We start from the raw sequence: 23,152 nt of genomic DNA, 5'->3' as shown, positions 1-23,152 counted from the left end.
GTGTCTTTCCTCTGCTGAGTCAGTTCTCTCTTATTCTTAGAGGTTAACTTCTTCCTCTTGTTGTATAAACTATTTATGCTTGATGTTCACCAGGGTGACTTGTTTTTTTGTGAAGACCTTGTTTTGATCCTTTCAGGTGCAGCAGAGCCTATACATTTGTATAGGTGTTTATACAGAACATTTGTGTACACCTCTGTATAAGAGTCACTGCTGACAGTGGTAGCAGGGGGGTTGAAACTATTTGTGTTATTGCTTAGGAGGGTATAGTTTGCTTTGGAGAAAATTTTCATCCTTTTTGCTTTTGGGGGGGGGTCAGGTATGATTGTTACATCAAATGAGACTGATTTATGATCAGACCTTATCAGGGAGGGCAACACATAGGGGGTAGTGCAAACACCCCCTATGTTTGTTAGTACTACATCTAGGACATTCAAGCCCCTTGTTGGGGTGCAAACTATCTGTTCCAGAGGATTTGTATTAACAAAGTCCAGGAACCTTAGGGCAAGTGTGCTTGTGCTCACATAAGACTCCCGATCGATGGAAGGATAGTTGAAATCACCCATGATCAAGGTGTTTGGCTGAATAGTGAGCGACTCAAATAGGTCCAGGGAGGCAGAGTGGTTTTCATGGTTCATGGTGGGGGACCTGTAGATAACAATGACATGCAAGGGGGTTTTGCCTACAGTTAGTTGGACTTGTAGTAGCACTAGGGAGTCATACTGTTTGACCAGTCTTGAGGTGTATATCTCTTTAATGAAGATGGATACACCTCTACCTTTGGTTCTTTCACACTGGTTTTGAGGTCTGAACGTGTGGAAGGCACTGTAGACTTGCATGGCTGGGGTGCTCTCTGCAGCCTTGAACCATGTCTCTGTGACTACACAGACATCTGCATCTTCCAAGTTAAGGAGTGCTTTTACCGAGTGCAGTTTCCGAATTAGATGCCTAACATTAAGCAGCACAACCTCAGCTTTGCGTCTAGTGGATTTTTTTTACATTGGGAATTTTGTTATTATGACATTGCCTAAAATCACTATGGGGAAAGCAAGCGCCTTTACCAGTAATCGAAAGCCAAGAGGTGACAAGGTGAAGACCATCACTGGCAAAACAGCATGGTCTGTCAACCATATCTTCCCAAGCTGACAGATACTGGATCCCCTTGGACTGACACCAGAAGCTAAGCCAATTGCTGAAGTCAATCATTTTTTGTTTATATTAAGGCATCATCTTGGGTGAAAGTAAAATGCTACTTATGGCTAGATACATACCTACCTGGCAAACATAATCTGACAGCTCGATCATGTCTTTCTTCATATAGTCCAGTGAGGTACGTCTCAAGTCATTCGCTCCAACATGCACTACGACAGAGTCATAAAGGTACTTGTTTTTGAGAGACTTGAATGCGTGTACGAGTTGATGAATCCTGGCACCTGACAGGCAGCTGACCATGACCTTCTCCTTGTCCAGCCTGGTGATCCATGTGTCTCACTATGGAGTCGTCTATGGCCAAGGCATTTGGATTTGAGGTGTTTTGCCTTAAGGGCGTATTGGCAGAGACACTGTTGTGTGTATTATGTGTAGTGGTTTCTGTTGGGTTTGCAGTGTGTGCAGTAGGTTTGCACTTGTGAGGTCTCTGATCTTTAGGTAGGCTTCAAGCGAATACCTCCATTTATGTGGGTTTATGTGTTGTAGCTTGTTATGTGCAAGAGGTGAAGAGTGTGTGTATGGACAACCTCTTTGATATTTGATATGTTATGTAAGAGAATTGATTCCAAATTTATAGTATAGACACATCTCTCACAAGTTGTATTAGTTTGTATTAGGAGTAACTGGTTGTCAGTATGCATGAGGCAATTGCTACATTGCCTCTGGATACCCATGTCAATCAGGCTGGCTGGAGAAATGGTGGGAAACTGTCTGTCCATTATTACAGGTATATACTATAGAACTAGTGGGGAGTGTACTAGATGACCAGGTTTTGCTGTAACACTAAGAAAAAGCAGCTATTATATGGAGGGCAGGGGTAAAAAACTGTATCAGTGTTTCACAATGCACAACTGAGTTGCTCATAGGGCAGCAGTGCAATCTCTGAACAGCTCCAGTAAACTGAGAGCAAAACAGAGCAAACACAACACTTAAATACAAGTGAAGTTAAATGATTTTAAACAAAGTAACTAGAGCCCAAGACTGAGCCTTATTCCAGCAATCCACAACTCAAATGAGTCATTGGCTGCATACCTCTGCCACAAGGGTGCAGGAAGGCCTTTTTAATATAAGATGGCTGGTTTTAGTGTTCAGACTTATTCTAGACTATGCTATAAATGCAGAAGTACTAGAAATTCAAAATGCAGAAAATGACAGTCACAATAGCAAAAAAAGTTTAAATAAAGCAGCAATTCTGTAGAATATTCCCACAAGAGTATAGACCACAAACCTTCCTATTATGAAATAACAAGTCTGGAACCACCCAAGTGCTTAAACCAGAACAAAGACACTTAGAATAACAGGAACAATAAGCTTTCACCAGCAACTCTCAGCTTAGAAGGGTGTAGACCACACTCCTGCCGCAGCAGTCCAGACCACAAACCTTCCTAATGTAAAATAACGGTTTTGGAGCCAAGTGTTTAAACCAGAACTAAGGCACTTTCAGAATAACAGGCACAATAAGCCTTTAACCAGCAATTTCCAGCTTAGAAGGGTGGAGGCTATCCTCTCCTGCCACAAGAGTTTAGATCATAAATCTTCCTAATGTAAAATAACTGGTTTGTAACCCAAGTGCTTAAACCAGAAGGAAGACACTTAGCACAACAGGCACAATAAGCTTCAACCAGCAATACCCAGCTCAGAAGAGCAGAGGCTACCCTCTCTTCCCACAAGAGTGTAGACCACAAACCTTCTTAATGTGAAACAACTGGCCTGAAGCCCAAGCACTTAAACCTTTTAGACTGACAGACACAATAAGCCTTCAACCAGCAATTCCCACTTAGAAGGATGTAAGCTACCTCTCATGCATCCAATGTCTGTCTGTTTGAACCTGCAGTAAGTGTTTATGCATGTAAATATAATGGAGTTCTAGAGAGGCCATTGACCTTAACATGGCTCTTAGAAACTCATTTGATAATTCTAGGCATAAAATATTGCCCATATCTTTTTTTCTGGATGGCATGATAGGCAACACTCTTGTGCTTGCCAGTAACATTTTAATACCCACTGCAGGAACAAGTAAAATGGCTCTTCAACTTGCACACTGTAGGCCTATTTGTTTTAAAGCAGCATAAGTTGTGAATCCCCAGGAAAGGTGAGAGATGTACATCCCATTCATTCCCACCTAGGAATTAACCATTAGCTTGTCTGCTGCATGGCAAGAGTCAGATGGCAGTGAACAGGCCATCTTGCTGTTCCTGAGGTGTGGCCTATCCTCTTTTCCAGTGAAGCATTCCCCTTGCATGCAGTAGCTCTTTTGAGCTCCTCTAGCAGCCCTACAAGGGTAAGCACGACACAGCACTCTGAATTCTTCTCTGCTTACTCTTAGACTTGCACACTGCAGCTCAATCACGCTAGACTTGACCTCCATGGGTGAAAACCTAGTGCTCCCTCTGGGTGTCATCCATGTGGTTTGCCAGAGCAACCTCTCCCCCCCCCATGATGGGTGAGCTGGCAACAGTTCCTCACTCCCATCCACTCTCATCCTCTCATGCCAGCTCCTACAGGTACTTGTCCTGTAATCTGAACTTGGGTTACCTGCAGTTTTTATCCATCTACACTACAGAATATGTAGCAATAAGCCCTCTCTTAGGAAAGAACATTAATAAACCTTTATAGTCAGTAACCAGCTTGAACTTTCTGTCCCAGAGGTACTAACGGAATTTTCTATATTCACAAATTAAAGCAAATGTTTATTTTTCCATTGAAAATACTTTCCATCACTGAGAAAAATAGTTACTGATGTGTAAGCAATTGTATTTCATCTCCTCCAGGCAAAGTATTGTGAATCACTGCACATATTTCATAAGCTGAGGCATCAGAAGCAAATGATGTGGGTTAATTCTTAATGGCTATATCATCTTATCACTAACTTAGTATTTATGTTTTCACCTTTTTGAAAATTATTTTGGTAAATTACTTTCCGTTGCCACAAAAATATCTTTCAGCAGCCTATAATGCTGTACTTTATTGAATGTTTATGCCAAAGAAATTATTAAACCCAGAAACTCCTTTAACTCATTTATACATTCACACATTGGGGGTAGAATGCTTCATAAATAGCTTTTGTCTTACCACTGGGGCACCCCTTTCAAGTACTTCATTTAGATATGTAATCTGTGATTTACAGAACTAATTTTTTTAAGTCTCAGTCCATTTTCTTGCAAATGGTTCAACACATTTTGCAAGTTACCAAAATGTTCACTTTCTGTTTTTTTTCAGTGAACAGCAAATCATTAAAGTAGACAACCACATTCAAATCTCTAAATATTTTTTTCCATTTTTCTTTAGAAAACAGTGTGAAGCTGACCCTGGAGGGTAATCTAATACACAAATAGGCATCTTGTACTTATTAATCATAGCAGAGTTTCCAGATTCGAACAAGCAACACTTTCTGATGAGCATTGGTTACATGTATTGTGGGAAATGCAGTTCTACTACTTAATATAGCCAACTCTTTCATTCAAGAATGAATATATGTCTCTATGCTTGTAGCCTGACTAATGACTAGTGTGGCGCTGTCTCTACAAAATCAGAGCTGCTGGTTTTCTCCGATTTACTTAATAATAATTTCTCTCTCATCCCTTTGAATGTCTTTATCCATTCTGTCCCTCACTGTAAATGGTAGCAGTCTATTTTTGCAAAACTTGATTTATTGTTTTGTTTGTACAGCCAAATCTGCTTTTGAAGTAATCCTTATGTGGGCACACCTATAATGCTGAATAATGTTGCTACATGCTTTCCTGAGGCAATGCCTCTCGATTGCAGTGTTCTTTCTATATATGTAAACCAACACTCGTCACTGTGATCATCGTTTGAGCTCAGATTACTCCGAAGAGACATTAAATCCCCCATTCTCATTGCCACTGCCTTTTCTTTATGTGTTATATACTAAGAAATGATTCAAACAAAGAACAGCAAATGCATTTAAAACCACTTTATTACCAAAAGTACACCATTTTGTTTTCAGTTTCTGACAAGAGTGGTGGTTTAAGGAACAACATTTAAGTAACAGAACAAAAGTGCAGGTTGTCTTCAGAATTAGAATTCCGCTAAAATGATTTTCCCTGGCTACACCACAGAACGAGTCTTTATCCCAGGGTAAAAGCCTCTTGGCCCATTCACTCCCTAGTGGTAAGAGTTGAGTGTGGTGTCATCACTAACATGGGGGAATCATGGTTTTCTGTTTTTGGCTCTACAGTTCTCCCTGACCATGCCTGTAAGCATCCAGGGGGCACAAAAAGAGTGATCATTGTAGTATGCCCATACCTCCCTAGTAATGTGCATTCATTGGCTCGGTGTCTCGTCAAGACAGTGCTTCCATGTGATCTGTGATCTCCACCAGGAATATTAACACAAGTATTTCCTGGCATGTAGATTCCATCTCACCCTCCTAAAAAACTGGTGAGCAGACATGGCATTGTCATCCCCTCCCCCTGCATACCAGCTCCTGCAGAGTCCAAGCTGCTAACTGAATAAAGGTTGCTTGGACCATAGTCAGGGCTTTACCCCTTTATGCCAGTGAAGGTGATGGAAGTATTTCTCCAGAAAGATGACAGTATAAGTAAAATACTCAGGAAGAAAGAGTATGCAAAAGAGCACTAAGTTGATCATATCAGATAACATATCAATAGAGAAAAAAAGCAGCAAGAAGGCAAAACATAAACACGAATACTCTCCTGTACATAAGAGGTATTATCACCCTTAGCAGGCATTTACTAAGACTCTAGAACAGTGTGTAAAGTTCTGAAAACTTCATAAGCTAATATTAGGCAATCGGTCTGCAGACTATAAGGGTAGCCAATAACCAGACAGTGACATGAGGTCAGAATCAAACCCTGTACCTTTTGTTTGTGAGGGGAAGATCTTAACCATTATCCTAACCCTGCCACTGTTGTTTTTTTTAAAGCAGATTAAAAGAGGACCCCAAAAATGCATGCTGAATCAAAATTATAGCATTTTGGGTATGGTGGTGGGTAGTTGTGCAGTAGTTTGCTGGGCTCCATACCTGATGATCTGTTGGAAGCAAAAATTGAGCCGAATAAAAAAGAAAACCCACAGGCTGAGAAAGACTGTATATGTCCCCTAAAGTGTGTAAGAAGGGGACCAAAAAAAGAGAAGCCTAGACAGTTTGACAAAGTAGTAACTTAAACTTCAGTTAGCATAGTGTGTGTTAAAGCATGGAAAGACAGAAATGAAAGAGATCAGAAAGTTATGGAAGGTATGACTTTGTTAGAAAGAAATCAACAATATATACAAGGAGCTATTCAACTTGTGGGGGAACAATGACGGATTTTTATTGTGACAATAAAAAATTTTAGGAAACTGAAGAAGCACTCAACCCATTCCTATGTGCTTTTGGAGTTACAAGAGGGGAAAAAGCAAATGAAGCAAAGAGTTAATTAACTAGAATGTTAAGTATGAGGAACGCCAGCTGAAAGTGATAGATCTCGAGGATTGAGCAAGGAGAGAAAACTTATGCATAATGGGAGTTCTGAACACGTAGGGGGCAAAGACTGTGCAGAATTTCTGAAAGACTATACAAGTAAATAGACAGAAATACCCAGCCAAGTGATCAGGATTGACAGAGCTCAGAAATGCCTTGGTGGTTAGAACAAAAAAGCAACCAAGGCCTATAGTAATAAAAATTTGACTCATATCAACCAAAAGTAGAAATACTGTCAAAACTCTGGAAGGAGGAGGAGGTACTGAAAATAGAGCATGAGTGTTTGTAGATAATGACTACTCGCCTCACACAATGAATAAACACAATGTGTACATGCTGGCGATCACGCTTGAAAGAGAAAGATATGAAGTTAAGATTTAAACTGGTCTATCCTGCAACTTTCAGAGTTTTTTTTTTTTACCCTACAGGACTGAAAATCTATTTGTTTCCTAAACTTGCACTGGAAAACCCGAGGAGGAGGAAAGAGGATTTACCAGCTTAATCAGAGGAATGGCACTCCCCCTTGGATGATGGCTCACAGACCTCAAGCCAACTTTTCCTAATGTTTCACAGAAAGATGGTGAACAGAGAAAGAGAAAGTTAAGTTAAAATCCATATGCAAGGGGTTAAAGAAATGATGAATGATGAGGCAACATGGCTCAGCAGTGACTGATCATCAGAAGATTGAGTTTTGTCTCAGACTGATTATACAAAATGGACTGTAAAGCTCTGACTGTCACAAAGTGAAGGACTGGAGAGAACAAGGGGATTTTTTTTTATTTTTAGGATGGTTAAAGAGACACACAAAGTTACTTTATTGGGGGAAAACACGTTTCTGAACTTAAGATCATATAGTTTTCTTCTAGATCAGTTTCTAAGTTTTAACATGCTACAACGTTGGTAGGATTTTTTTTTCTTTTAAGAAATATGGGCAATATCAGTCAAAGAAGTATTTTGCTAAAAGGTGGGGGGGGGGCTTAAAGCTTGAATGGTAAGCTTAAAGCACATATTGATTGCTAAGGGGCGGCCCTTCCTTCTGTAAAAATATGACTGTGAATCAATGGTTATGTGTGGTAGTATGTTTAGCTGCAACAGTTGGTTAATCACTTGTCTTATTACACTAGGTACTTAAACCAGATTGCATCGGGTTCTTTCTGCATGGTTGCACTATATCTTTTATTTTACTGTACTTATTATCTACCTGGTACCATAGTCCCACGCATAAACCACAACCAAGGTTCATAGGAGGTTACTAGGCTAATGGCCCTAGGGCCTTTACAAGCCTAGCCATGCAAAAACCTGCGCACCCTAATTGACCACAGTTAGATGGTCGTTGTTAGCAGAGTGATTCTATGATCAGCACCAACTACCCCCATCCATGAGGGACATAGGTGCCACTCCTGTGGTGAATTTACGGTCATTGAAGAGCTCTGCTTCACGTGAAGTGGGAGCTTATTCCAGAGGAGTGGCAATCTCTTGGAGATATAGCCGTCTCTCCAACATGTTCTGTTAATGTCACAGGCTAGGTTGAGAACCCTGAAGCAAGTGACTCTTGTCCCATGTGATTTGCGGATGTACAGCATTTTTATTAGGGCAGAGTCAGAGACTGCTCTGTAGGCCAGGCACAGGTTGCCTCTCAGCAGCCTGTATGATACAGAGTATAGTGACAAGGCTTTCAGTCTTTTTATGCAAGTCCCATTTTGGAGGTCCTGGATTCTGTTGGTTAGAAAACCTCTGTGCTCTCTGCAGTTGCTGCTGGTGTCTGGTGAGATGCATATAGAAGGGAGCATTGTACTCAATTAGTGGTCTGATAAGGGTAGAATGTAACGGAGTTATAACCCGCTTAGTCTTGGATGTGATACAGTTATTTATGAGATTTGCATTGTAGAAGGCATTCCTTACCACTATGGACACAGTGATTGAAGTTTAGATTGCTATCAACCGGTGTTCCCAAGTGTCGCACCAATGGGTTTGAGCTTAGAGAGGGTGCTATCTATGTCATAATTAGCAGGGACTACTTCTTTGCCAAACGGGATAATGAGGTATTTTTTGCATTTAATTTTAGTCCATGACTTTGGCACCAATCATTTGTCTGCATCAGACCCTTCTGTAATATGTTTACATCGTTGAGGACTCAATGATAGGTGGCATGTACTGCTTTGCCCTCCCCTCCAGGGCTTTGGTGACATCCTTAAAGACGTCCACCAGGTTTAATAAGCAAGATCTACCCTTGACAAAACCAAACTGGGTCGGGTCAACAGTTTGAAGATCACCTGTGTCCTTATTGATAAGGTCCATGATGATTATTCTTTCCATGACCTTGCAGATAAGACTGGTTAGGCTTATGGGTTAATAGTTTCCTGAGTCGGTTGATGGACCCCCCCTTTGTGCAAAGGGATTACTGTTGCTGTTCTTCACTCTGACAGAACAAAGCCAGTGCTCAGGCTATGGTTAAAGAGAGTGCCATGCGGTTCTGCTAGGCCCTGTTTTATATTGTTTGGTAAGCAACCCTGGGATGTTATCTGGTCCCACAGAGGCTGTGTTTTTTAACCTGGGAGAATGCTTGTATGACTTATTCATTGGAGATACTCGGTAGAGGACTGGTGCCAGGAATGCTTTAGGGTATGGCAGGTGAAGATAAGGGGTGAAATTATTGCCAAATCTGTCAGCTAGCAGGTTGACAATTTTCTCAGGTTCAGTGCGAGTGGTACCATCCACTATACGTTTGGCATACAGCTGGACATTCCCTTTTTGGTTTTGGTGTGTAGCTAAAGAATGCTTTATGCTTGTCTTTAGCTAGGGATACTAATTTAGTCTTGTAACTAGCCTTGGAGGACTTTAAAATATATCCGATTTGCTTGTTCAAGCTGTGGAGGGTATTCTTTCTTTGTTGAGTAAGTTTCCCCTTGTTCTTAGATATCAGTTTCTTTATTTTGTTATATAACTTATTTATACTTACAGTCCACCAAAGTGGCTTGTTTTTTTTTCTATAGGACCTGGTTTTAGTCCTGTCAGGTACAGCTGAGTCAATACATTTAAGTGGATATAGGGAATTTGTGTACTCTTCTGCATAGGAGTCATTGCTGGCTGTGTTAGCAGGGGCTTTGAAACTTTGTATAGCATTGCTTAGTGGGCTATAGTTTGCCTTGGAAAATGTTTTCAGTCTTTTTGATCCTCTGGGGGTGTCAGGTCTGATCTTTACATAAAACGCGACTGATTTATGGTCTAAGCTTACCAGGGAGGGCAGCATCCAGGTGGTAGTACAGTGGGCCCCTATGCTGGTGAGCACTAGATCTAGGACATTTGAGCCCCTTGTTGGGGTGCAGACCAGCTGTTCCAGGGCAACTGAATTAACAAAATCCAGGAACCTCAGAGTGATTATGTTTGTGCTCATGTAAGTCACCCAATCAATGGAAGGATAGTTGAAATCTCCCATGACCAAGGTGTTTGGCTGTATACTGAGCGACTCTATCAAGTACAAGTAGGCAGTATGCTTCTCCTGGTTCATGGTGAGGGACCTGCAGCTAGTGATGATATGGTACGGTATTTTATCTATAGATATTTGGACCTGGAGTAGCTCAAGATAGTTATACTGTTTTACCAGTCTTGAGGTCTATCTTGATTTAATGAAGATGGATACACCTCCACTTTTGGTTCTTTCATGCTTGTTTTGAGGTCTGAGCATACCTCTCAACTGTCCCTGATTTTGACTCAAATTTTAGCTCTATCCCTCTTAATCCCTCCTAAAACTAGTGACTTTTGGAGGAAAGGTGGTGAATTACACTTAATGAATAATGACAATAATTAGAGTTATAGACTTCTTTTACTTCAGAAAATGTGTATTAATTCATATGCTCCGATTCTGTCAATGTTTCAAGTTAATAGCACGAATATTTTAAAAGTGTCCCTGATTGTCCCTGATTTTTTTCTTGACTTGTCCCTGATTCTGTTGAAATTTGTTCCCGAATGGTTGAGAGGTCTGGGTCTGAGCATGTGAAAGGCATTGTAGCCTTGTATGGCTGGGGTGCTCTCTGCGGCCCTGAAGCAAGTCTCAGTGACTGAACAGGTGTCAGCTTCTTCTAAGGTGAGGAGTGCTTCCAGAGAGTGCAGCTGAGTTCAGGTAATCACCAATTACTGATATATTTCACATGCATGTATTTACTCAATATATTTCATATATGTTAGAAAGATAATTCTGATGATTTTTTGATGCATTTGGAAGCTTGTGATTTGTGACTAGATAGTGATTAAAAATGGTCCATTCTGAATCAGAGCACCCACCTGGTAAGTATTAAAAAAAATTCACATGACTTTGTATACACACACACATACACAGTCCAAAATGATGCAAAATAATTAAATTTCATGAGAATTTAGTTTCAGTGACTATCCAGAAAAGTAAAGGCTATGAACTTCACAATATAAACCATACATTTTAAAATGTTGTCTCATAAAAGCAATGATGTATGCAGCACAATTCATTTAGTCGCAGACGTGGTTGATTTTATTGCCCAGGTTTCATAGGAAAAGAAGTTCAGAAAAGTGGGTGTTTTCACCCAATAACATGATTTTCTTTGTGTGTCTTTTTCATCCCCTCAGTTTAGGCTGCACATGGGTTCAATGGTAATGCTGTTAGGTCTGGGAAACTGGATATCAAGTTGCTAGTGAATGTAATACACTAGATCATGAACAGCAGCTCAAGTGTTGGAGGAGCTAGGTTAAATTGGGGGGGCTGAGCAGCCACTGTCTGCTTTCCCATTATAGGAGGAGAGAGTTGTGTTTCGCTTCAGCTATACTTGTCACCAGCCGCTGGAGGCTTACAAGCACTGGATGACAACATTCGGCTGGGGAAGTAGGCCTGAAATTGCCAAGCCGTATCTCTCATTGCATGTGTCAGGAATGAGTTTGCTCACAGAGAGCACAGTAAGCCCTTGCAGTGATGACAATGCTCACTTCAGCCACTGGGATAATAAAAATACCTAGCTCTGCATGTGTGTTTGTGTGTGAGTGAGTGAATGAGTGAATAAGTGAGTGTGTGTGTGTGTGTGGGGGGGGGGGGGAGTGAGAGTGAGTGAATGTGTGAATGAGTGTGTGTGTGTGGGGGAGTGAGTCAGTGACAGTGTGTGTGAGAGAGTCAGTGAGTGTGTGTGTGTGTGTGTGTGTGTGTGTGTGAGAGAGAGAGACAGAGTCAGTGTGTGTCTGTGTGTGTGTGGGGGAGTGAGTCAGTGACAGTGTGTGTGAGAGAGTCAGTGAGTGAGTGTTTGTGTGTGTGTGTGTGTGTGTGTGTGTGTGTGTGAGAGAGAGAGAGAGAGAGACAGAGTCAGTGTGTGTCTGTGTGTGTGTAGGGGAGTGAGTCAGTGACAGTGTGTGTGAGAGAGTCAGTGTGTGTGTGTGTGTGTGTGTGTGTGTGTGTTTGAGAGACAGAGTCAGTGTGTGTGTGTGTGTGGGGGGTGAGAGAGTCAGTGAGTGAGTGCGTGTATGTCAGTGAGTGTGTGTGTGTGTGTGTGTGTGTGTGTGTGTGTGTGTGTGTGTGTGTGTGTGAGACAGTCAGTGAGCATCTGTGCGTGAGTCAGTAAGCGTGTGTGAGAGTCAGTGAGCGAGTGTGTGTGTGTCATTGAGTGAGTGAGTGAGTGTGTGTGTGTGTGTCAGTGAGTAAGTGTCAGTCAGTGAGTGTGTGTATGAGTGAGTAAGCAAGTGAATGTGTACGTGTGTGTGAGTGAATGTGTGTGTGTGTGTGTGTGTGTGTGTGTGTGTGTGTGTGTGTGTGTGTGTGTGTGTGTGTGTCAGAGTGTGTGTGTGTCAGAGTGAGTGTGTGTGTGAGAGTATCAGCTTCCCTGTGCATCACTAGTGTACTAGGAGATTAGCAATGGAGGGAGAATGGTGAGCCACCAGGTGGGCTGGGCTTTAAAGCAATAAGAGGGTTTCCCTGGTAATCCTCCCTCTCTCCCATGGGCTTTCAGTCAGTTTGGATGGTCATTTGCAGGGGATAGCTCAGCCATCCAGTGGACAATAAGCCAACAAAAAAAAGTGTAGGTAAATCAACCTTTATACCTACTTGGATGAAAGCTCCCTCTGGTCAGCTCTTACCCAAGACACTAGCCACATTGTCATTACCAAAGGAATAAATAGTTTAAAGACTGGTTGGAAGAAGGTTGATGGTTGGCAGGTGGGGAGACAAAATGCACGAAAATGACTGCTGCCAAGTGAAACAGTTGTAAGGAGGGGGACAAGTGGAATTAGACTACCATATTTTCTATTGTTATATGTTTATTTTGTGTTAACTGGGTAGAATCACTCTGTTCAGTGTTTTTTTCCCCAGACATTAGAAGTAACAAAACTCGATCACAGGAAACTCTTCCAGTCTAGTATTTGTAGGATACACATTAATCTGCAAAGTTAGACAGAAAAGAATAGTAGTTGATCACCATCCGAGGACAATATAGGTAGCTAAACATGTAAGGTGTTAAGAGGTACAGGTTCTAATTGCAATATAACAGGTTAATTTAAAAAAAAACATGATATGCAACACATTCTGGGATAGGGACAAAATAAGCCAGAATGCAGTAAATTATGACACAACTGAAGGAAAAGAAAATTTGGATATAGTGGTACACAGAGTTGCAAGTGAAGGGTACCCTGCCAGTTTAAGTTGACTAGATAAGTCTTCAAAAAGCTGGTTCCCATTATGAACTCAGAGGTGACCTGAAGTTCAGATAATTAAGGCTTCAGTGTGTGGAGTGGGGAAGCAAAACTGCCACCAGGTTAGACTGCAATACTGCCACCAGGTTAGATTGCAACACTGCCACCAGGTTAGACTGACCACCTGGAAATGATAGTCTGCTAGGGGAAATCATATTCTAGTACCCATGTTACATATGTTTGTGGTTTTGAAGAACTGGAATATACATCAAACTTTAAATAAGATATTACATCCAAAAACTGGGACTTTATTTCTACAATTTCTAATGACTGGATCTATTGGCAATAACAACATGGCAGTCACTAAACTGCATACAACTGGCAACACACTGCCATATAGATTTAAGGCCCATACATCGTGCTATACTGAAATGACAAAGCACTATTTTTTTGGTGGGGGGACAGTTGTGCTCTGCCTAAAACAAATTGTATATTTTCATCTCAGACTAAGCCTTAAAGCCAGTCCATCTGCCCCCCTGCCATGTATTTCAGCTTACAAGTATCTCCAAGTCACATACATATACCCAGCATAATCCCAACTAACCATTACCACAGGCACATGACTAATAGTCTGTGGGTGAAACCTTATCATCTGAGTAATGCCGGAGACCTGCTAGGGAGCATAATAGGTAAACAAGATTATTCTTTTACCTTGCTAACAATGAACATGTCTTCTCTTTTTACCACTCCTTTTTGAATTCTGGAATTAATCCCAGCTCCAATCTCTTTCTCATTCCCATATATGTGTGCACAGTCAATGTGTCGATATCCATTGTCGATGGCCAACTCTACGGCTTCCTGAACTTCACCAGGTGCAGACTACAGAAAGGAGAGAAACAAACAATGCATGTTATCAAAAAAACAATGAATGCTATCCTTTACATAAATGAATGGACAGTCACATCAGAAACCTAAACCACTTCTAGGTTTCCATAAAACTCAGCTAGTGTTATAGCCAATTTTTGTTATAAAAATGAAAGCATTTTAGTACATGACCACAGTGCATCTTGGTGTAGTCAAGGACACCAGATATCAAAGCAGACTAGTTCAGTGTTATGCAGTAACCATTTCCAACACTACTGTAACTCACTAGCAATGAGACATTATCATGTGATGCCTAGTATCCCATCTAAATGAAGCCAGATGGTACATACTTACAAGTGAATCATCTCCACATCACAGACAAATTCTGTAGTTAGCATATATAACTCATCAGTCAAAGAAACTGAAGTTTAGTGAAACTGCAGCAAAGTTTCTCCTACCATACCATTAGCGGATCTTTGAATGGTTTTCAATTTAAGTCATATCCTCAGGAGCATTTTTCAAATATATACTACTTTTTATCAACACACGAAGAGTGAATACAGTAGGTTGCACTATTTTATACATGTGCACTTTTGTGCTTAACCAGTTGGTGACAACATTTACTCATCTGGATTTTGTTTCTTGATGAGATTACAAAAGCTATTGCTTTTTTCTCACTCTTACAGAAAGATGCCAATTTGCTAGCTGTTGCCTTTATACTTGCTTTATTTGCCCAGGTCATAGCTGAAAAGGGCTGGAGAAAGATGTTAAGAGAAAAAGTTTTAAAACATACTATTATTTGTCTCTTTCTCCCATCTAGCAAAATGAATATGCTATTTGCTGAAGTGTTGGTAAGAAAAGGTCAATGAACCATGTTTATTAAAGATGGGCTTTATCTATGATAGATGTAGTTTGCTTATGAACTTGAATAACCTCTGTTTTCTACACTGAGGCAGGCTCTGGAAAATTCCAGCTATCACTGTTGAACTAAGTATTCTACACTAACTATGGTTTTGAGGTAAACGTTCTACACTAGCTGTGGTTTTGAGGTAAAGCATTCTTTTCTGAGGTAAATTGTGATCCTAGATGTTTTTCATAGCCAACTGTCCACTGTTAGAAATGTAACAAAAGCTATTTTGGCTAGTAACAGGAAAGTATAAAAGTTGATGTCAGTAAACAAGCTGATCAGATTGAGATCATCTTGGCCAACATGCTGCTGTAATCTGGTTAGCTGCAAGTAAAGACGTTTTTTCATCACCTGAGGCAGATGTGACTCGCTTGAATTTTTTCTTCTGACATTTTGGTCCTTCGGACCGGAAACCTATACGAAGATACGGATCAGACCGACAGAGAGACCGAAAAACCTGCGCAGGTAAGGGTTTCTCATCTTAAGATTCTCTCGATGGAAAGCCCTCCGACTGATTTGTCGTTGGAAAGAGGCCGGCCGCTCTCTGATCTCTATCTGAGGGACGGTTTCCGAACCAAAAGGGGAAACGGAGTCTCATCTGGTTCAGGTAGGATGAAAAACAATTTTCTTTTAATTTAATTTAACCTTGTCGACAGGGGTTTTATTTTTAGTTAAGAGTGGGTAGGAATAATTGTTAAGATTATTTTGTTAGGATTACTTGTTATTTTGTTAGGATTACCTGTTATTTTGTTAGGATCCCCGTTAAGATAGCCCCATTTTGTAATAAGCCCTGTAAAAATAATTTTGATGCAGTCCTAAAATATACAGTCCTAAAATAAGAAATCTTGGAAAACATGGGTTCAAGTTGCTGCAAGTGTGAGAGTGATGCCTGTTTAAATGTTGATGCTAAGTATATGAAAAGTTTAAACAAAAATAATGTTACATTTTTGAAGAAGTGGAAGTTGAAATATGATTTTGATGGTACACTGAATAAGAATGCCTGTGCAAAATTGGTTATAGATTTGAAAAGAGATGCAGGAACTAGAACTAAAAAGCAGAGACAATTGGGATTTCCCCAAGCACAAAAATGGTTAGAAGAAGCAAATAAACGAGCTATAAAAGAAAAACAGTGTCAGGAAAAAGAGAAAATAAACCAAGTGGAAAAGTAGCTTTATTTTTAGATAAGGAGGATGAGCACACAGTTTGTGCAGTACAAGGGCAGGCAACCGCCCCACCGTATGGTGAAATTGCTGCTGCCATACCGGGGGAACCTCCTCAATATCAGTCTGAAGATGCGGGATCTGTACAGCAGGGTGGGTTATTAGCTGCTCAAGGAAATGTTGTGACCCCTCCAATTTACTCACAAATTCCCGTAGTACCTAAGGTTGCTTTGCAACAGGTAGACCAATCTATGCAGTTAAGTTCAGGACCAGCAGGGCAAGGACGTTGGGCTATTAAACTTTCTGATCATTCAGAAGCTCTTCCCTTAATACAAGTTGCAAACCCACAAGCAGGAGATGTTGGACAAGAACCAACTATTTTAGTTTATCGTCCCTGGGCTAGAGAGGATATAAAAAGAGCTACGGATGGTATTCCTCATCCCAAGGTTAATTTTCAAACGTTTTCTGAGGACATAGTTGGTATGCGTTTAAGTTATCATCTAAATGGTTTAGAAGTAGAACAAGTAGTGAGACAAATCTTAGGTCCAGATTGGCACTTAGTTTGTGGTACTTTGACATGTAAGGCAGATGACAGCACTACATTAAAGCATAATTCTGGGGTGTTAGACACACGAGTCACTGATCTGTTAAAGAGAATTTCTGATAAGTGGTGCCCAAGAGCAGATTGGACAGTCATAAATCAGTGCATTCAAAATGATGATGAATCTGTAGATCATTATATTGTAAGACTGACAGAAGTGTTCAATAACCATTGTGGAATGATGATTCCGCAGGATCAGACTAATGATAGTCCGTATGAACAGCAATTGAAAAATGCTTTTCTTAAAGGTTGTAAGGCTCCGATAAGTAGTTTTATTACTAAGCACATGGTAGATCACAGAACATGTAGACTGGAACCTTTGTTTGAATATGCACGGCATGCTGAGCGACATTTTAATCTAAAAAAGAAAAAAAAAGTACAAGTATTGGCAGTAGGGGATGATGGTGGGATATTCCTAGTACAGGACCAAAGGGGGCAAGGGCGCCGTAGTGGCATAAAAAAACGTGGGGGCCCACAATGGGACACGTTAAATGAACCGGGTGGACATTCAGCCTATAGGGAAAGGTTAAAACGTGGAGAATGTTTTAAATATGGTAGACGTGGGCATTTCGCTGCCGACTGTGAAAAGTGGCAACATCCCCCACAGCTTACGAACAAGGGGTCCGCATGACTATATGATAGTAAAGAAAGGCGCCATCTTCATTATGGGGATAATGAAGAGGCAGACACTCTCTACGATGAATGTCAGAACACTCTAATGGAAGGGCAGGATTGTGACTGTGAAGTCATAAACCTGGCAAATTTGGGTATTGTTATGCATCTAGATCAGAAACCCATGATAGAGTTTTTGGTTGAGGGACAAAAAGTGGAGTTTTTATGTGATTCAGGTGCATCGCGTACACTTTTGGGTCCAGCAGTTCTGCCTCCGAACTGCGAAACAGATGAGTTTGTCCTTGTAAAAGCGGCAAACGGGAAAATTTATAAGGAACCACTGTCTCATCCTCTACTGTTCACAGATCCGCAAACAAACCAAACTGTTAGGTGTAGGGTAATTATATCAAAAGTTTGTCCAGTTAATTTGCTAGGAAGAGATTTGATGCATGTGTTTGGAATAGCGGCAATTCCCACACCTAAAGGCATTGAGGCAAAAAGGTTAGCGGATGGCTTAGTAGTACAGGGAGTACAAGACTTGTTTTACTGGTATAGCCTACACTTGATTTCAGACGGCCCGGGGAGGGTTGATACAGAGTTGATCAATCTAGCTCTAAGTAAATTTAGGAGCGGGTCACCGCAGGTTGCGGCGCACTTACATTGTACAATGTTCTATAAGGCCCCTGGTCTGGATAAAGAATTTGAAAAAGAATTCTTTAAGCACAAATGTGCAAGGATAATTTTGAATGACATGTTTTGGGATATGCAAGGTAATACAGTAGTAACCTGTACTTTGACTAAGGAAATGAGTTTTTTATATCGCTCAAGTTATAGCCCACATATCTCAGTTACTAAAGCAGTGGGGACACATTGGATAGATTTGGCGAAAAAAGTAACGATTTGGAACACAATGTCTGAAAGTCAGTTGAAAGATCAACAGATCCAGGTACAAAGATTAAATTGGGTGACTTGGGCACGACCAAGTATGCACCTCAGGGATGACAAAACAGAAATGGCATGACAAATCCTCCTAACTCAAGAGGAAGATAGTGCATTAAGTGCCTTGCCTGTAGATTTATGGTCAAAAGGTAAAGGAGATGTAGGATTAATGAAAACAGCAGGTGAAGTTTGTATAACTGCAAAGTCAGGTTTTAGACCTCGTAAGCACCAATATCCACTAAGTAAGCAAGCAGAGGAAGGAATTAAACCAGTTATTGAACAGCTAAAACAGGTAGGAATTCTTGTTGAATGTCCAGATTCACCCTGCAATACTCCGTTGTTTCCTTTAAAGAAACCGAGGTTAGTTCAGGATTTACAAGCAGTTAATTCAGCTGTGATCCCAAGAGCACCGGTGGTCCCTGACCCCTATACATTACTTAATGATTTACTACCTCAGCACAGATATTTTTCTGTCATAGATATAAGCAATGCCTTTTTCTCCATACCACTTACACAAGGAGAGTAGATTTTGGTTTGCATTCACTTTCCAAGGTAAAAGATACACATACACCAGATTGCCACAGGGTTATTGTAAGAGTCCGACAATATTCGCACAAGAAATGGCTGCGAATTTAGCTCAGTTTGTTCCCCCAGAGGGAAGCCAGGTTCTGTTGTATGTAGATGATATTTTATTGGCCTCACCCACGCAGGAAAGTTGTAAAAAGGATACCGTAGCCCTTCTTAGTTTTTTAGCTGAGCAAGGACATAAAGTAAATAAAGAGAAGTTACAGTTGTGGAAAGCACAAGTAAAGTACTTGGGTTATTTAATTTCGCAGGAAGGTAGACAATTGGAAAATAAAAGAAAACAAGCAATTCTTGACGCACCTATGCCTACGACTAAGCGGGAGATGATGTCATTTTTAGGTGTGGCTAATTTTTGTAGAAGTTGGATTCCTAATTATGCTGAAGAAGTAGGGCCATTGACCGCACTGATCTATGACACTCCCATGGCAGCTAAAAGTAATATACAGTGGACAGATAAGGCAATACAAGCATTTAATAGAATTAAGTAATTGATAGCAGGATCCTTTGTTTTGGGTTTTCCGAACTATTCTAAGCAGTTTATACAAATGGTTGATTGTAAGGGAGGATATATGACTTCGGTTCTGGTACAAGTACATGGGGATAAACAGAGACCGATAGCTTTTTATTCCTCCAGATTAGATCCTGTTGCAAGGGCATTGCCGCATTGTGTTCAAGCTGTAGTGGCAGCCGCCATGGCAGTGCAAGCCTCAGCATCATTCGTTTTGTTTCACCCATTAAAATTGCGAGTTCCACATTCAGTAGCTACTATACTTTTGCAAGATAAGATAACCTTTTTATCTCCTAGTCGACATTTGTCGTGTATGACAGTGCTGCTGACACAGCCACATATGATCATAGAAAGATGTACTACTCTTAACCCGGCGACACTCTTGCCGACTCCAGAAGAAGGTACTCCACACGTTTGTTTAGAGAGCATTCATGACAAAGTACTTCCCGACCAGATTTAAAGGATATTCCGTTGGTAGATTCTGATCTTGTTTTGTTTGTAGACGGATCAGCAAAGGAGGACACTGTAGGAAAAACACTACTAGGGTATGCTGTCACTACAGAAACTGAAGTTTTAGAAGCAAAAGGCTTGTCAAATATTTATTCTGCCCAAGCAGCTGAGTTAGTGGCTTTGACTCGAGCTTGTACCTTAGGGGAGGGTAAAAAAGTGACAATTTATACAGATAGTCAATATGCTTTCTCCACTGTACATGTTTTTGCTCAACAATGGAAGAATAGAGGAATGGTTACTGCGACAGGCAAACCAATAAATCACAGAGATTTAATTTTACAGTTGTTAGATGCAGTGCAATTACCACTTCAGATAGCGATATGTAAATGTTCCGCACATACTAACAAAAAACATCCTGTTTCCAGGGGAAATGCTTTTGCTGATATGGCTGCAAAAAAGGCAGCTCAAGAAAATGATTTGCTTTTACATGACAATGATTTAGAGCCTGGACACCTCTTAGACTTGGAGACACTAAAAGTAATGCAAACATTGACAACACAGAAAGAAAAATGTCGTTGGGTGAAATATGGTATCACTCAACAGGATGGGTTGTATAGGGCATCAGATGGCAAAATGGTATTACCCTCAAACCTTTTTAGGTATGCTGCATTGGTTACCCATGGACCTGCCCATGTAGGAGTACAGACAATGGTTCAAATAGTGTCTAAGGTGTTTTGGTGTAAAGGATTTTCAACTTATGCAAAGCAATTCTGTTTATCTTGTTTATTATGTGCAAAGTATCATGCTCAGGGGGGAGTTAAAAAATCTCAGCCGGCATTCCCTACCCCTCCATATCCATTCCACACACTCTGTATGGACTTTATTGAGTTGACACCTTCAGAGGGAAAAAGGTTCTGTCTAGTTATAATTGATGCTTTTTCTAAGTGGGTAGAAGCTTTTCCAGTAAAGCATCCTGATGCACACACAGTAGCTAAGCTTTTGACAACAGAAATAATTTGCCGATTTGGCCTTCCAAGGCACATTTATAGTGATAATGGGTCTCATTTTGTAAACCAGATTGTGCAGACGTTGGGTCAAGTGTTTCAAACTTGATCTCAAGTACCATTGTGCCTACCATCCGCAGTCAGCTGGACTGATGGAGAGACATAATGGTGTCCTGAAGAGTAAACTCCGCAAACTGATGGCAGAAACGCATAGATCCTGGACTGAGTGCCTTCCATTGGCACTCCTGTACATGCGAATCTCACCCTCCTACAAAGGACTTACACCATTTGAACTTTTGTTTGGGAGACCATATTACATCCCGCAGTGGCAAGGATTGTTGCCAGCGGAACGTGAGGGGGGTGAGGATCTGGCGGATTATATGAAGAAGCTGCTAAATGTCAAGTCTCTTGTAACCAATGACTCCTTTGCAGATTCCAGAAGTGAAACCTTGTTAAGCGTGGCACCCGGGGACTGGGTGTGGATCCGAATTGTGAAGAGAAAGAACTGGTCATCCCCCAGGTGGGAAGGCCCATATCAAGTACTTATCTCGACACCTACGGCTGTAAAGATCGCAGAGAGGACTTCGTGGATTCATATCACCCACTGTAAAAAACTTAAGACTTTTCCTTCTACCATTGATGTTGGTCAGACTCCATCGAACCCCTGAATGCAAAGTCTGACCACAAAGGAAGGATGGCCATGTTCAACTGGTACGTGATGATGATTTTGGTGGCGAAAGTAAATATGTCCATACGAGAAGGAACAGTTGTGAGAGAAAAAGGAATGGTGGTGCTGCAAGCGCAAACAGGTGTTACTACTATGTTCAAGGTAAAACTTTGTGAAGGAATTTTGGACTGTGCTAAATGGAACAGTAGTGATTTCCTGACTCTTGCAAAATACTTGTGCAATAGAGACTGTGCATCCTGGTCAAATGTTTGGTGGTCAACAAATGTGAACGGATGGGAAACAAGTGGTGCAGTGATACCAGAGAAAGATAAAAGCAGGCAACAAAGAATAAAAATTGTGCATTTCCAAGGTACCGAAGTAATTACTATAACCATCGTGTCACCACAAGAAAGTGATTCAGGAGTTTATGGAATCGGAGTGTCTCTTCCAATTGGAACTGAACCTTTGGGGACTTTCCAACTTAAAGTGCAAAGCCTTAAAAATGCTACAAGTAAAGCAGATTTTGCCTTCACAGAAGAAGAACAATTGTTACTCGAGACGGGATTCGTACACCATAACGAATGGTTATCTTGGGTTAGATATAGTACCAGAGAGGCACATCGTGAGAACTGTGTTTCTTGTGCTGAAGGTAAACAGCAACTAGCGACAGTCCCATTGATGCAAGCTGAAGGCAATCTGACGTGTCTGTTAAAGTTATTCTTCAACAAAACTGAAGATAAATGCAAAGATGAAATCCAGCGTTTTCCAGTCATAAGCAAAGTTGAGAAACCGCCTACAGCGATTTCCTATCCAGGTTCGTATATGTGCATTTCCAGAGATGGCACAGGAAAGAATTATGGCAATATGGGACAGAACTATTGCAGTGTTACTGTGAATGGCAATGAGAATCCATTTCTGGAGAACCAAACTCATAGTTTAGCAGACGTTTGGTGGTTATGTGAAGACAACAAACTCAGATCAAGGCTTACGATTCCCTGGAAAGGAACTTGTGCACTCGTAAAGTTAATTCTGCCATTCTACATTTTCCCAGTTCCAGCAAGCAATTTCGTAAGAGAACCTGAAATAAAGCCAAGGTGGTTGAATAATAGAAAAAGAGAGGCACCGAAGCAATCATTCGATAGCGGTGTCTACATCGATAGCATCGGCGTACCAAAAGGCGTGCCTGATTAATACAAAGCAATAAACCAAATAGCAGCTGGTTTTGCATCCATCTTTGTCTGGATTCAACCCAATAAGAATGTGGACTGGATCAACACATTTACTATAACCAGCAGCGTTTTGTGAACTATACCAAAGATGCATTAAAAGGTATTGCTGAACAACTGGAGGCCACTTCGCAGGTGGCATGGCAGAATCGAATTGCGTTGGATATGCTCCTGGCCAAAGAAGGAGGAGTTTGCAGGATGTTTGGGACTTTCTGTTGTACATATATTCCGAATAACACTGCCTCTGATGGGAGCATCACTCGAGCTTTGAAAGGTTTGGAAATGTTATCCGAAGAATTGGCAGAGAACTCTGGGGTAAGTAATCCCTTTACAGACTTTCT

The 23,152-nt window shown here is 40.9% G+C and overlaps 1 protein-coding gene across 1 annotated transcript in view; it reads right to left on the bottom strand.

Annotated features, from left to right (window-relative positions):
• The window catches only part of LOC122811345 (aldo-keto reductase family 1 member B1-like), a 154,011-nt gene that overhangs the window by 116,648 nt on the left and 14,211 nt on the right, over positions 1–23,152 (bottom strand). Inside the window, exon 2 of the mRNA XM_044083124.1 lies at positions 14,000–14,167. Coding sequence (XP_043939059.1) covers positions 14,000–14,167 — 168 coding nt within the window. The remainder of the gene's footprint in view (positions 1–13,999; positions 14,168–23,152) is intronic.

The sequence above is a fragment of the Protopterus annectens genome, chromosome 9.part0, assembly GCF_019279795.1.
Source record: "Protopterus annectens isolate FY-2018-M chromosome 9.part0, PAN1.0, whole genome shotgun sequence".
NCBI lineage: Eukaryota > Metazoa > Chordata > Ceratodontiformes > Protopteridae > Protopterus > Protopterus annectens.
Note: the sequence above shows the minus strand (reverse complement) of the source record. Positions and strands in the feature narration are given on the sequence as shown.